This window comes from Schistocerca serialis, chromosome 9 (genome assembly GCF_023864345.2).
Source record: "Schistocerca serialis cubense isolate TAMUIC-IGC-003099 chromosome 9, iqSchSeri2.2, whole genome shotgun sequence".
Lineage (NCBI taxonomy): Eukaryota > Metazoa > Arthropoda > Insecta > Orthoptera > Acrididae > Schistocerca > Schistocerca serialis.
In genome coordinates this window covers 300,107,692-300,122,096 of record NC_064646.1, presented here as the reverse complement: position 1 = coordinate 300,122,096, position 14,405 = coordinate 300,107,692, and the positions used below count along the sequence as shown (strand labels likewise).

General features: G+C 36.9%; 1 protein-coding gene across 1 annotated transcript in view; it reads left to right on the top strand.

Moving 5' to 3' along the window:
* The window catches only part of LOC126418624 (netrin receptor UNC5C), a 346,615-nt gene extending 332,521 nt beyond the window's left edge, over window positions 1–14,094 (top strand). Inside the window, exons 14-15 of the mRNA XM_050085470.1 lie at window positions 2,564–2,665; window positions 10,864–14,094. Coding sequence (XP_049941427.1) covers window positions 2,564–2,665; window positions 10,864–11,035 — 274 coding nt within the window. The 3' untranslated portion in view covers window positions 11,036–14,094. The remainder of the gene's footprint in view (window positions 1–2,563; window positions 2,666–10,863) is intronic.
* The last annotated feature ends 311 nt before the right edge of the window (window positions 14,095–14,405 follow it).

Below are 14,405 nucleotides of genomic sequence, written 5' to 3'. Positions count from 1 at the left end.
ACCCATGAAAGGCAAAGGTCAGGAGTTCAGGTCTCAGGTCTGCATAGTTTTAATCTGCCAGGAAGTTTCGTATCATTGCACACAATATGCCAGAGTGAAAATTTCATTCAGCTGACTCTGTTCCTCCATGAGATCCATAAAGCTGTATACAATGGCACTCAGTTTGATACCATGTTCCTTGGCTTCAGGAAGGTGTTTGACACCAACCAACACTGTCAGTTATTGAAAAAAACTATGAGCTTGTCTAGTATCAGACCAGATTTGCAACTGCATTCAAGACTTCCTTGCAGACAGTACTCAACACATCACCCTTAACAGATCAAGACTGACAGATGTAAAGGTAATTTTCGGAATACCCCAAGGAAGTGTGATGGGGCTGTTACTGTTTACACAGTTTATAAATGAGCTAGTGGAAAGTGTCAGAAGCTATTTAAGACTGTTTTCAGATAATGCAATTGTGTATAAGAAAGTAGCAATCCCAGAAGATAGTACTGATTTGCAGAATGACTTGCAGAGGATTAATGAATGATACAGGCTCTGGCAGTTCACCCTGAACATGAATAAATGTAACATATCACACACACACACACACACACACACAGATGACAACAATCTCTGGCTCCAGCCACTCAGCATCTCCACATTTCATAATACTGTTACATTCCATCCTGGATTTTCCATTGTTTAATGTAACATAATGCACACACATAGGAAAAGAAATCCACTACTATACAACTGCATTATTGATAACAAACTGTTGGAAACAGTATTTACTGTAATATATTGAAGAGTAGCTGTCCAGAGCTACAAAAAACAAAAGTGTATCATGTAGAGATTTACCATTGAAATTTTGAGCGAACACTTTCCAGGAAGAGTCAGACTACATATTACTTCCTCCCAAATGCATTTCCCAAAGTGACCATGCCAAGAAAATTTGAGAAATTGGAGTCAATACAGAGGCTTACTGACAATTATTCTTCCCACTTGTCATTTGTAGATGGAACAGGGTAGGGTGCATCAATTAGTGGTACCAGAAGTTTCCTCTGCCACACACAATTGGGTAGATTGCCGAGTGTGATGTAGATGTTCTGCAAGGTTAAAAATTGTGCCAAATTCATTAATTCATTCAGTCACACACTATATTCCATTAATTATGAGTGCATCATGAAGGAGGGCATTTATGGAAGTGAAATCGCTCAAGTTATACATTAACTGTCAGAGTAAACCACTGAAAATGATAAGTGCTAATCTACTTACATTGAAAATTTTGGTTGGTTGGTACTTTATATTATGGGAAAAGAAGCTACTTAAAAAAAGAGTTACTGCTCTTCCTCTCACATTATTCGGATGCTGTTTTTATCTATTACTTCATACTAATAAGTTATTTAATTTCATCGATATCAGACTAGACTGCTACATAGGTCTATGTTCTGGCAACGTCAAAAACCATTATACTACTAACATTGGTGTTAACCACAATTTTCATCCCACAATCCAAATGTTCTGCTAAATATTACAAAATACTGTTTTATTTTGTTTTTGAATATCTGGAGATTCCCAACTTCTGGGTTCCAGTTTATTGTTTCCACGTTTCTGGAGCATTTCATCTTACAATATGACACATCACGTTTAGTGTAACTACCTTTTGAGGTCAAACATTTAAAAATTAGCAAATTCTTAATTTTATTAGAAATGGTGCTTATAGATTGTATTATCTCTACATCACACTACCTACAAATTTTGAATCTGAATAACTGAACTTGTCCTGTGCAAATATACATTTTATCTGATTTTGTCTTTTAAGTACAACATCATACACTGATCTTACCTTTAGTCTAGCTCATGTTCTCCTTGTCTTATATCAGTGATACAGATCTCCATACAGTAATGTATAAAGTAAAACCTTTTCTCAAGACACTAATGTGAAATTTGAATTAGAAATCCTCATTATCTTCTGATGATATGTCAAGGTCCAGATGCAATAAATAATTCATTCAAAAAGTATAGTTAGCTGTTGCTTTTTCTCCAGTGATATTTACTATGAGTTCCATTTCTCTTTCATGTCCCTAGCCATCTCTGACAGAATTATAATGTCATCAACAAATCTCAAAGTTTTTATTTCCATTTCTAAATTTCTCCTTGGTTTCCTACACAGCTTGCTCAATGGATAGATTGAATGACACTGGGTTTAAGTTACACCCTTGCCTCACTCCCTTCTCAATAACTGCTTCCCTTAGAGTCCTACAACTGTGGTCTGGTTTCCGGACAAATTGTGGATAACATTTTGCTCCCTCTATTTTATCCCTGTTACTCTCAGAATTTCAAATAATGTTGTGGTATCCTATGACTACATTATCAGTGAGTACAATTGGAATAACTTGTACAAATACCTCACTGTAACAAAGTGTTTGGATATGGAATGGAATGATCGCATACCGGTACACTTAGTAATAGGTATGGTGTGTGACAGACTTTAGTTAATCCATATTACAGATAAAATACAAGATGTATTTTTGTTGTATATATTCTACTGTTGTCTAATATCCAGCATTTCATTTTTCAGGGTGCCACGTGCAGTCTGCAAGCAGCTGGCTAAGAGCCTAGATCCTCCAAATGCAAGGGGAAATGACTGGCGTATGCTTGCTCGACAACTGGGCGTTGACAGGTAGCTTGTCCTTTTCATTTCTTTGTATAAGAATTAATCATAATCATGGTAGTATTCTTAATGCAAAAGGTAATCAGTTTTGAATAAACATTAAAACATAAAACAGTTTTCTCCAAGAATGGATACACGGACAGACAAATTGAGAGGGCACTCCAACCAGCCACTATACCACAGGTTCCTGAAGAAGACCAAGATGAAGCAAAGAAGGTGGCATATCTGCCCTATGCTGGCTCTATTTCTGCCAGAATCAGTAGGATCCTGCATAAACACAATATCAAGTGTGTTTTCTGTCCATCCAACAAGATCGGGGGACTGCTGGGGAGTGTCAAAGACGACCTGGGGTTACGAAAACCAGGGATTTACAATATACCTTGTCAATGTGGCATGTCCTACATTGGCCAGACGACAAGAACTGTGGAGATCAGGTGCAAAGAACATCAGAGGCACACTAGATTAAGACAGGTGACTAAGTCAGCCATTGCTGAACACTGTCTAGAACTAGATCATACCATGAAGTATGAGGATACCAAGATTCTAGCACAAACACCCAGATTTTGGGACAGCGTAATAAGAGAATCGATTGAGATTAAAATGGCTGACGATCTTGTGAATCGTGACACAGGGTACCAGCTAAGCAGAGCCTGGGATCCGGCTCTGGAATTGTTAAAGGAGCAACGGGGCCAGCTGCAACACTACACAAACAGAAGAACCAGAGACATGGAGATGGTAAACGAGCCCCTGACGGACTGCCAGGAGCACCAGACCGAAGATGGAACACCCAGAACTGGGACTGGTGGGCGCGGACCGCAGAGGGAACATCCAGAGCCGCAGCGGACGAAAAACGGAGCGGCAACGCTCCAACAGGTCGTGGAGAGCGGGTGCGCGGACCGCAGGGGGAACGCCTGGTACCCCAGACCGTAGATGAAACGCCCAGGAGCGGGTTTGGTGGGCGCGGACCGCAGAGGGAACGCCTAGAACCGCAGCGGATGGAAAACGGAGCAGCAACGCTCCAGCAGGTCGCAGGGAATGGGCGCGGACCACAGAGGAAGCGCCTGCAGCCGTTGGTGGAGGGGGAAGGCCATAGGCATAAATACTGGACCAGGTCCACTCGAGGAGCAGTCTCAGGTCGCACTTGATGAAGGTCTCGAGCTACGTGACCGAAATATCGTGCAAGTACGACGCTGATATCCGGTAGAACACCCGACAACCCAAGATGTCAGAAAATTATAACTCATCCTATACATCAATAGAAGAGTGAAAGTTGCAATGCAAAGAGTTACATAGTACAAAGAATGAAACTACTGTTTTTAATAATAATCCCTCAGTGACTTAATTTAAAAAATATAAAAATACAAGTTAAAGGAAATTATATACTCACTAATCAATATAAAGAAGTGTGAAAACTTTTTGGCTCTAAAGTAACAGATGTAAAGAAGTGTATGAGGTTGTGAACACAAATACTGTGTAAAATAAAAATAAGAAATCATTTAAGAGGTACTAGCTTGTATCAGAGTAGACAACAAATGTGTAATAGATATTGATAAGCAACACTGAAGTACATTTACTTGTTTACTAGAGATGTTTATTGTAATGTTCTGCCTGTTATAGAACATTCTTCTGCCCTGTAGTGCAGAGACTGTATCCGACAAACATATCTTAATCTAAGCACATTACTTGACGGACATCTCATCATTGGAATTGAAAGCAATGAAGAAAATCCAGTTGCTCATAAATGTGTGGATGGGTTTTGCTTTGGTTCCCATTTAGAGCCTGTACGGCATGGAGCTATAATGTGCAGAGTGCATAGTTTCTTGCACAGCATGGAAATACAATGTGCAGAGTGCATAGTAACTTATGTCAAATGCTAAAACAATATGACATAGGTCTACTAAGTTCAGTGAAAAAAATAATAATAGCATGATGAAGGAATCTATGAAAGAACAGCATGAAAACTCTTTCATGTAAATAAAATAATGAAAATACTGGAAAAATGTTGCTTAGAAAAACTGCAGCTATTACTTAACAAACTATAACAAAAAAGTGATGTCAGACACATACTAAAATACTAAGAGCAAAAGAAAATTATACATACTGAGGGGTGTGAGTGAGATAAACAAGTCAGAAAATTTTACCAAATTAATGATTTACAATAAAGGTATACTGACACTGGAAACCTATACAGACAGTTGCCATTCTATCAAAATACTGGAGGCAATATCTGTCATGAAAACTATGCTAATACCTTTGTGATTTCTCTACCACAGGCTCCTTGACAAGAGGAATAAGGTTCTTCCTTCTATTCATGTTTTTAACTATTTGTATGTCACACACCATTAGAACTACTGATGGCCTCGGGAGAGCCAGTCCTGACAAAACTCTACCATCTGGTGAGCACGATGTATGAGACAGGCGAAATACCCTCAGACTTCAAGAAGAATATAATAATTCCAATCCCAAAGAAAGCAGGTGTTGACAGATGTGAAAATTACCGAACTATCAGTTTAATAAGTCACAGCTGCAAAATACTAACGCGAATTCTTTACAGACGAATGGAAAAACTGGTAGAAGCCTACCTTGGGGAAGATCAGTTTGGATTCCGTAGAAATGTTGGAACACGTGAGGCAATACTGACCTTACGACTTATCTTAGAAGAAAGATTAAGAAAAGGCAAACCTACATTTCTAGCATTTGTAGACTTAGAGTAAGCTTTTGACAATGTTGACTGGAATACTCTCTTTCAAATTCTGAAGGTGGCAGGGGTAAAATACAGGGAGCGAAAGGCTATTTACAATTTGTACAGAAACCAGATGGCAGTTATAAGAGTCGAGGGGCATGAAAGGGAAGCAGTGGTTGGGAAAGGAGTGAGACAGGGTTGTAGCCTCTCCCCGATGTTATTCAGTCTGTATATTGAGCAAGCAGTAAAGGAAACAAAGGAAAAATTCGGAGTAGGTATTAAAATTCATGGAGAAGAAGTAAAAACTTTGAGGTTCGCCGATGACATTGTAATTCTGTCAGAGACAGCAAAGGACTTGGAAGAGCAGTTGAACGGAATGGACAGTGTCTTGAAAGGAGGGTATAAGATGAACATCAACAAAAGCAAAACGAGAATAATGGAATGTAGTCAAATTAAATCGGGTGATGCTGAGGGGATTAGATTAGGAAATGAGACACTTAAAGTAGTAAAGGAGTTTTGCTATTTAGGGAGTAAAATAACCGATGATGGTCGAAGTAGAGAGGATATAAAATGTAGACTGGCAATGGCAAGGAAAGCGTTTCTCAAGAAGAGAAATTTGTTAACATCGAGTATAGATTTAAGTGTCAGGAAGTCGTTTCTGAAAGTATTTGTATGGAGTGTAGCCATGTATGGAAGTGAAACATGGACGATAACTAGTTTGGACAAGAAGAGAATAGAAGCTTTCGAAATGTGGTGCTACAGAAGAATGCTGAAGATAAGGTGGGTAGATCACGTAACAAATGAGGAGCTATTGAATAGGATTGGGGAGAAGAGGAGCACAACTTGACTAGAAGAAGGGATTGGTTGGTAGGACATGTTTTGAGGCATCAAGAGATCACAAATTTAGCATTGGAGGGCAGCGTGGAGGGTAAAAATCGTAGAGGGAGACCAAGAGATGAATACACTAAGCAGATTCAGAAGGATGTAGGTTGCAGTAGGTACTGCGAGATGAAGAAGCTTGCACAGGATAGAGTAGCATGGAGAGCTGCATCAAACCAGTCTCAGGACTGAAAACCACAACAACAACAATGTCACACACTCAAGACAGAATATGGAATTGAAGCCAGAGCAAAGTTAATTCAATAAATGGAAAGCTGTCATGTACATTTTAATCTACTGCAATTAATTGATCTTTTGCTCAATGTAAAAGTTTGATCTTGTCTGACTGAGCTCAAAAACTGGGCCAGTTTTGCAACATTTAACATAATGTCAGCAAATCAGTTTTAGGTGACACATATGCTATGGGTAGTGCTTGTGTATTGTATGAAAGGCTCTCACTGTAAATAATATTTCAGGAGCAAGTGAATGCTTGTGGAAGTTCATAGTATATCTTTTGAAGCTTGGTATCATACGGTCATATCCACATGTGTGAAACCTTTAAGTGCTGAATGCTCATGGGAAAAGGGCTGATCAGGACGTATTCACAAGAAAGCAAAGTAAATTTACTTGGCATATTATCACAATCATAATGAATAGTTACTTACCTTTCATGTAAGTATTTCTGTGGTGTGTCACTTTGTGACATTGCTATAACAGAAAGATGCAAGATGGCCAGTGTGATGAGACCACACATGCTGTGGTTTGTTACTTGCATTTGAAAGGGAAGTTGGTGAAGAAAATTTACAATTAAATTATTTTTGTGTATGAGACTGTGAAAAATGTGGATAAGATAGTTTCATTATGGTCATCTTGAAAACCCATCAAGAAGAGTCAGATCATTTCTGATAGAGGAACAAATGATAGTCAAAATTTGGAAACTTTTGTGTTGCCTGAATGGAGGAAATTTGGATCTTATGATGTATTTGTATGAACATATTCCTCATGATGGTTAATTTCCTTTTGCTCTTTGTATTTTAGTACATTTTCTCTTTGTTAGCCTACAAACAATTATCAGAGAATTTGTCACTAGAATCATTGAACAACAATCTGCACAATTTACTGCATGTGATGAAAATACCAGCCCAATGGATCTCTAATTTGTTATGCCCATTCAAAGGCAGCAGTGCATGACATCTGCAGCAGAAAAAATGTTGGTTTCACCATTATCAAGCAGAAATGAAGAAGGAGCAAATATTAGAAACACACAAATTCCCTCCTCCCCACAAGTAAAACATCCTTTGGAAGAATTGTACTGTTTGTGTTTTGAGATCATTACTGGGGAAAATGTATAAACATGGAGGAATTTTATGTAGAGAAGGACTAACAAATGTGCAAAGTTGAGTTTTATACCATCATTCCCATACCCACTCCCTCTTCTCCATCCAAAGATATGTACTTTACAGACCGCCAATGTTTATTCCAATATGATAAAAATCTCTGCCTCTATTCCTCAGACTTGGCAAAGATGTGTTGTAAGATTATTCAAGGTGCTGATGTACTGCATAATATAGATTGTTTAACCCCCTTCAAAAATCCAATGAGTTCAAATCTTCCTGATCCTAAAAGATATTTTCTGTCATATTTCTTATAGATTTCTAGGTTAGTGAAATTATGCACAGTAATTCCAGTGACTGCCTTTCTGGTTTAAAATTCAGTGGAAGCTCGTATGCCACCCACCATCATATGAGATGGTACCCAAAAGAAACAGAACTGATTTTTTGGTGGGCAGAGCTTTTTTAGTACTGCATTTTGCCACTAGAACACTAGGGTGAACACTGCAGAGTCAGATAAGCTGACAACCTTCACTGAGGAAGTTCAGCACTAGTTTCGGCAGAGTTTATAGTAATTGTCATTTTTGCAGTGGCTGATTTCATGAACAGCGTTTGACAGAGAAATTCTGCTTTTACTCAGAAAAAGTGGAACAGACACTCCTGAAATGTTAAAAACAGCATAAAAGGATGATGTTATGGAGAAAACTTAAGTGTTTGAGTGGTTTTATTGTTTCAAAAATGATGAAATGTCAATTAATGGACACCTCATTTTGGTCATCCTTTCTTGGTCCAAACACATGAAAATGTTGAAAGCATTCATGCAAACATCAACAAAGATTGGCAGTGGACTACTGAAGAAATTTTGGAGCTGTCGGGGGTGAGATGGAGTTCAGTGCAAAATTTTGACAAAAGATTTGGGAATGACAAGATAGGCCACCAAATTCGTGACATGACTGCTGACTGTTGAGCAAAAACAAGGTCACATTGAAACATGCTGTGCCTGGAAAGAACAGCCCCAAAATCATCCAAACTTTTTCAGAAATCATCACAGGTGATGAAACTTGATGCTGTGATTACAATCCTGAATAAAAGCAACAATCAAGCCAGTGAAGACATTTCAAGATGCTTCATCCAAACAAAGCTTGTCAAGTGAAATCAAACATTAAAATAATGCTGATATTCCCCACGTCCCCTCCCTGGGGGTCAGATATTTAACCAAGCTTTCTACATGGAAATTTTGGAAAGCCTGAGCAATAGTGTGTGGTGGAAGCAGCCTGATTTGTGGCAGTCAGGTGACTGGTTTTTCTATCATGACGATGCCCCTGCTCACACAGCCCTGTCCCTATGACAGTTCTTGACAAAAAATGATATACCCCCTGTTCCTCACTCCCCATACTCACCCAACCATGTCCCATATACCTTTTTTTGTTTCCTGGAATGTAAAAAGCATTTTGCTGATGTTTCTGAGGTGAAGGAAAAAATTACAGGGGCACTGTCAAGTATCAAAAATATGAATTTAACCAATGTTTCGAAAAATGGAATAAAGCATTAGACAAGTGTATTAGTGCACGTGGAGGATACTTTAAAAGGGGTTGAAGGTTTGTGCTTAAAATGTGAACAAACACATTAAAAAATAAAATAATATCTGTATGAGACCAGTAAAGTCTCTGAAATTGTGTCATTTCATTTGCCGTTAAAAGAAAATAGTTTGGTTTCTTTTGGGTACCCTATTGTGTGTCTGAAAAGGATTATTCTCCTGCTTTGAAGCGACATGAAAAGTATGTACTTACGGTTTCCCTCAGCTCTTTCTTCAGGTTGATTAGCATTCCCAGCACTCAACAATGCAAATCTTTAAGTTGCCCCATTTTATCATTAATGATAATCTGATTGTCTTTAGAAACTGAAAGCTAGTGATACACTTGGTCAACTGATACCTGGTGATAAGCATCACTGAATCTATGGTGCAGTAACTGCAGCACAAAATCAGCTGCTATGCTTTCAATCTGCCAATGGCTTTCACCCACTAGCTTCCTCACAGATACAAATGCTGAAATTTTCCCATTTTGCTGTCCAATGTAGGATCCTCTAAAACAATGCTCATTCTATCATGAATGTGAATACTGGTTCCATCTTCGGTAATGAGAAATTCTACAATAGCCTTTCATCTGATATGCACAATATTAGCCATTTTCTCAAGTGGTAAAACTATTGCTACAATATGCGGATATTTTCAAAGGGTATAGAACATTGGAATACCAGTGTAAAAAATCAGGTTTGTTACATTACTACAAAACCTGAGCAGATGGAAAATATAAAGCATTACTTTAGTCCTGTCCTTTTTGCAACTCTTGTTACACTGTGAATGATGATCTAGACTACAACTGGAGGCACACCTGGCCAACAGCCTGAGGCTCTGCATATGCAGGGTGATTCCAGAATAGTGTTATAAAACCTTCAGGGATGCTGGAAAATGGTAATTGTATCAATTTGAGATAAGGAACCATATTCCAGAAATGACAAGACAATAGTTATAAGCAAAAATTGTTCTGATGCCTCTGACAATTGACCTCTTCTACTGCAAGCTCTTTGCTTTCCATATTTTAGGAGGATGTAGTAGGGACCAAAAAAAAGAAAAAATGTGTACTAAATATGGGCTTTAAAATGCATTACCTTATGAGCTATGAACACTTGTTCCCTAGAAGAGATGAAGAAGTGCTCATAGCTTTAAGGTATGCTTCTTAAAGGTCATGTTTGCTGGACGTTTGTTTCTTGTCACGTTCATCTCAGTAATTTCTGGACCACAGTCCTCTACCTCAAATTGACACATTTACCCTTCTCCATTGTCCCAGAAAGTTTGTAAAATTATCATAGAATCACCCTGTATATTGATCTGTTTCATGGTAGTTATATTAGTCACTAGTTTGCTAGAGACAGAAATAGACTCAATCTTTTGCCACTGCAGCTAATAAAGAAGGAGCAGAAACAGATCTAAATATGTGTTGTTACATAAACACTGTAGTGAAGTGCAAGATATTAGGTTCTTTCAACATATTGCTCAAATACTGGTTGTATAAACCATAAATTATTTGAGATTTACTTTTACTTGAAATTTGTTTCATAAGCAACAAGCACCATACTAACAAGAAAACAACTTCTTTATCAGTGAAAAGCTGCATGGTATCATTGGAATGTTTTTCTATCATTTTTTGCATGTCCTAGATATATGAACTCACTTTTAATAAATGAAAATGAAATTATTTGAGTATGTGTTCAGCATTCCATGGAAGCTTGATCAATTTCTTTTCTTTTTAAAGGTACATCAACTATTTTGCAACTAAAGCTAGCCCCACAGAGCACATTCTGGATTTATGGGAAGCAAGGCACAGGGAACCTTCTGCTGTTCCTGATCTGCTCAATGTGCTGCGGCTGATGGGGCGCTCTGATGCTGCAGCTCTCCTTGAACGAGAACTCGGTGCTTGGATCTAAAAGCTTAGAGATACAGACACATTAATTGCTTTTGGCACTTTCTACAGACACTGCAGTACTCTTGTGGTACTGATAACTGAAGGTACCAATAAGCTAAGACATGAGGTTCTGCTTCCTGCCATAGAGACTGAATATTTCACAGAAAACAGCTCCTTTCTGGTGGGAGTAACTATTTGTGTAATACATTTTAAGACTGTTACGGTGCATACAGTGTTGTGGATGAAAGTGTGCTGGAAAAAGCTATTAAACATTTATAACTTCTTTAGTTACAGAGTACATTCTGAAATCAGAGATTTAGGAATCCATATGTAGTGTTGTATGTGTAAAAGCTCATTGAAATTAACAGAAAGTAGTTTGAATCAAGAACATTTGGAATCTGTAAGTTATATTGTGTATTTTTTGAGTCACTACAGTACTGATGTTATATGGATTATGACTACTGTGTATTACGTAACACTACCTGTGGGTTCAAAACAATAGGTCATATTACAATAAGCATAAATATGTATTGCATTTTTATACTGTATGAGTAATGAAGACAATGTAGTTCATCTTGAGTTATAAATACAACACAGCTGATACTGAAAGAAATGTGCCTTACATTAATGTAATTTTTGCAGATACATTCAGAATTTTTTTAATGCTCATATTTCCAGTTTTATTTCATAAACAGCAGTTGGCAGAGGGTGACAGGATTTGAATTATTTTTAAAAACATCTACAGGATTGTCAAACCCATAGTGCATCCACTAAGTACAAAAATAGCGCTTATTTGTCCACAGATGAAGCTTCATTAGCCATCAGCTCCAGTATATAGTAGTTCTGGGACCAAAATAAGTATATTTTATATTTATTTTCAAAGTTTTGCCCAGAAAATCAAAATAATGTAAACAATGTGAGGAAACTGGATAATGTTACAAGATTTTGTAAACCAGTGGATATTATATGGAAATTATATCAGAAAGTAATGTTACGTTTTGAACTGTCTTGAAAATGAAGCTGTTTCCACTTTTAGGATAAATACATGTAACACTTTCATTTGTTATTTTTTTGTAAATATAACTATGCATATATAGCTTTCACATTGCTTCTGGAAAACAAAATTTAATGCATCCTGGATTTATACCAGCTGCCTTGCAGACATGTAGATCTCAACTAAATTTTGTAAATCAGATAGTGTCTTCTGAGGTTTAAACATCTTTGCTGTGTGAATATCTCATGAAAGTTTCTGTTTTCAGTCAGGCAACATTAACAGTGCAGTACTGAATATATAACAAATGAAATCCTGGGATGCTACCTATTTTACCACTTTAGAATCAACTGTTGTCATCCTGCAGCCAATATTTACAAATAAAATCAATACTTGTAAGCATTTGTGTGTGGAATAGCTCTAAATATCTTCTGATGTGTTACAGTCTCCAAAACCTCGTTCGTGGATAGAAAACAACTAAAGAAAAATGTTTTTCACAGCCTACTTACATAATCTACAGTTTTACCTTCTTACTACATTTGTGCTTCTAATATACTGGATAAGCTGCAATGATTATAGAATTTTGTGTTGTCCCCTGCACCCTCAATAGGCACATTGCTGTTATGTTTGTAAATTATTTCTTAATTGGAAACATGTTTATTAGATGTCATGAATTTTGATTTTAAAGAAAAAAGAGTTTCCCATGCCTATGAATGTGGCAAAATTTGTTAGTCAGACATGCTATGACTAACGAAGATTCGTACAAAATTTAGTGTATCTCTCCATTTCCTTCATTTCAGTTACATGTTTGACTCACTTCTGATCCATGAGTCATTCTATGGTGATTGTTAAATACTTAAATCATAAAATATAACTATAGAAATTCTGCAGTTTTACAAATCAGCTGTGATGCTGTAAAGTGTTAGCGATTATACATTTAAATGACTGGTTGACGTACACTTGGAGGAATAGGGACCTATTGTAATAGTAAACTGACTTTATTATTTTTTGTACAGTGAGATGATTTTCTCTGTAGTGGGACTAAAACAATTACTCAGAACTGCTGCATCTAATCAATTCAATGTTGCTCAATTTTGTCATTATCTTCTGAAGTATGCTTCTGCATATTTACTTTTTGTATTGGGGTAACATGTCATTCAGCACAGGGCCAGCAGAACTACCCTCTCAACCCCTGTTAGGTATATCACTTTAAAATTTAAAGTCGGTGTCATGGGTACCATCACACCCTATGTTTGGTTTCTTTTTGTTAAGTAGCTAAAGGATTACAAAACAATAAGGGAAATGTTGTGGCGCAATTACATTTCTCTTTTGTACCTATTCATTTATTATGTTGGTAAAATAAGAACACAGAAGACTATTAATGACAATGGAATTCCTTTATTTGTTCCAAGAGAAAGAACAAGTCTCCCCTTGTATTGAATAACATGTTCCCAAATCTTGTTTCATGTTGGCATTTTCCTTAATGGTAATTTGAAGATGAGGTTCTTTGAAAAGAGAAGTACAAACTAAAAATGCTTGTCTTATCTGCAGCTCTGTCTGGTTCTGTATCATTCAGGAAGCTCAGAAACTACTGCTCAGAAATAAAACGATATTATGTACTCTAATTGGTTTTAGAAGTGCATGATTTCTGTGACCATCACATACATTTACAATCCATAACATATAATTTTGACTTTCATGTCTTTAAATAAACTGTCTCAAACTGGATGTGTGAAGATTCCAAAAGAAAGTATATGCCTAAATGTGTGGGCTGCTGTTGTTTTTGTGTAAGACATGGTAATGTGTGTATAGCTTATGTTTCTTTTGTTACTGCTTACTGTCACTTGTTAGGCCAGCACGCATGATGGACTGTTTGTTCTGCTGTTAAAATTCGTTTATATTTAGAGTTGTTTTATATTGTAACAAAGTCAATTAAAGATATAAACAGATAGAGTAAATATGTTTGTACAGAGTTTCTACATAAAGTCAGAACTATTTTGCTTGTATGTATGTACATTTTGTGTTTCTGTTAGATAATGAGAGAACTGTACTTTAGTTTAACCATAATAAAATAAAGCTGTCATTAAAAATTCACGTTTTAAGTGTTCTAGCTATAATGTCATATAATCTGAAGACCATATTATAATATCTTGTTTTGTATGTGTAAATGCTTTGCAGTGAGTTTTTGAACATTCAGATAAGATTTAATTGTGCCATAAACTATATTTATTTTTGAGACATGCATTCGAAGAAAGAATGCACAGTGCATGATGTTCCATTGAAATAACTGGAAATGGAACACAATCTCAACTGAAGGGCAGAGCTGTAAATAGTTGTGGTTTCCTGGAAGTAATCACATGAACCCATTCATGAAACTAGTCATAAAGAGATGTGAAACATC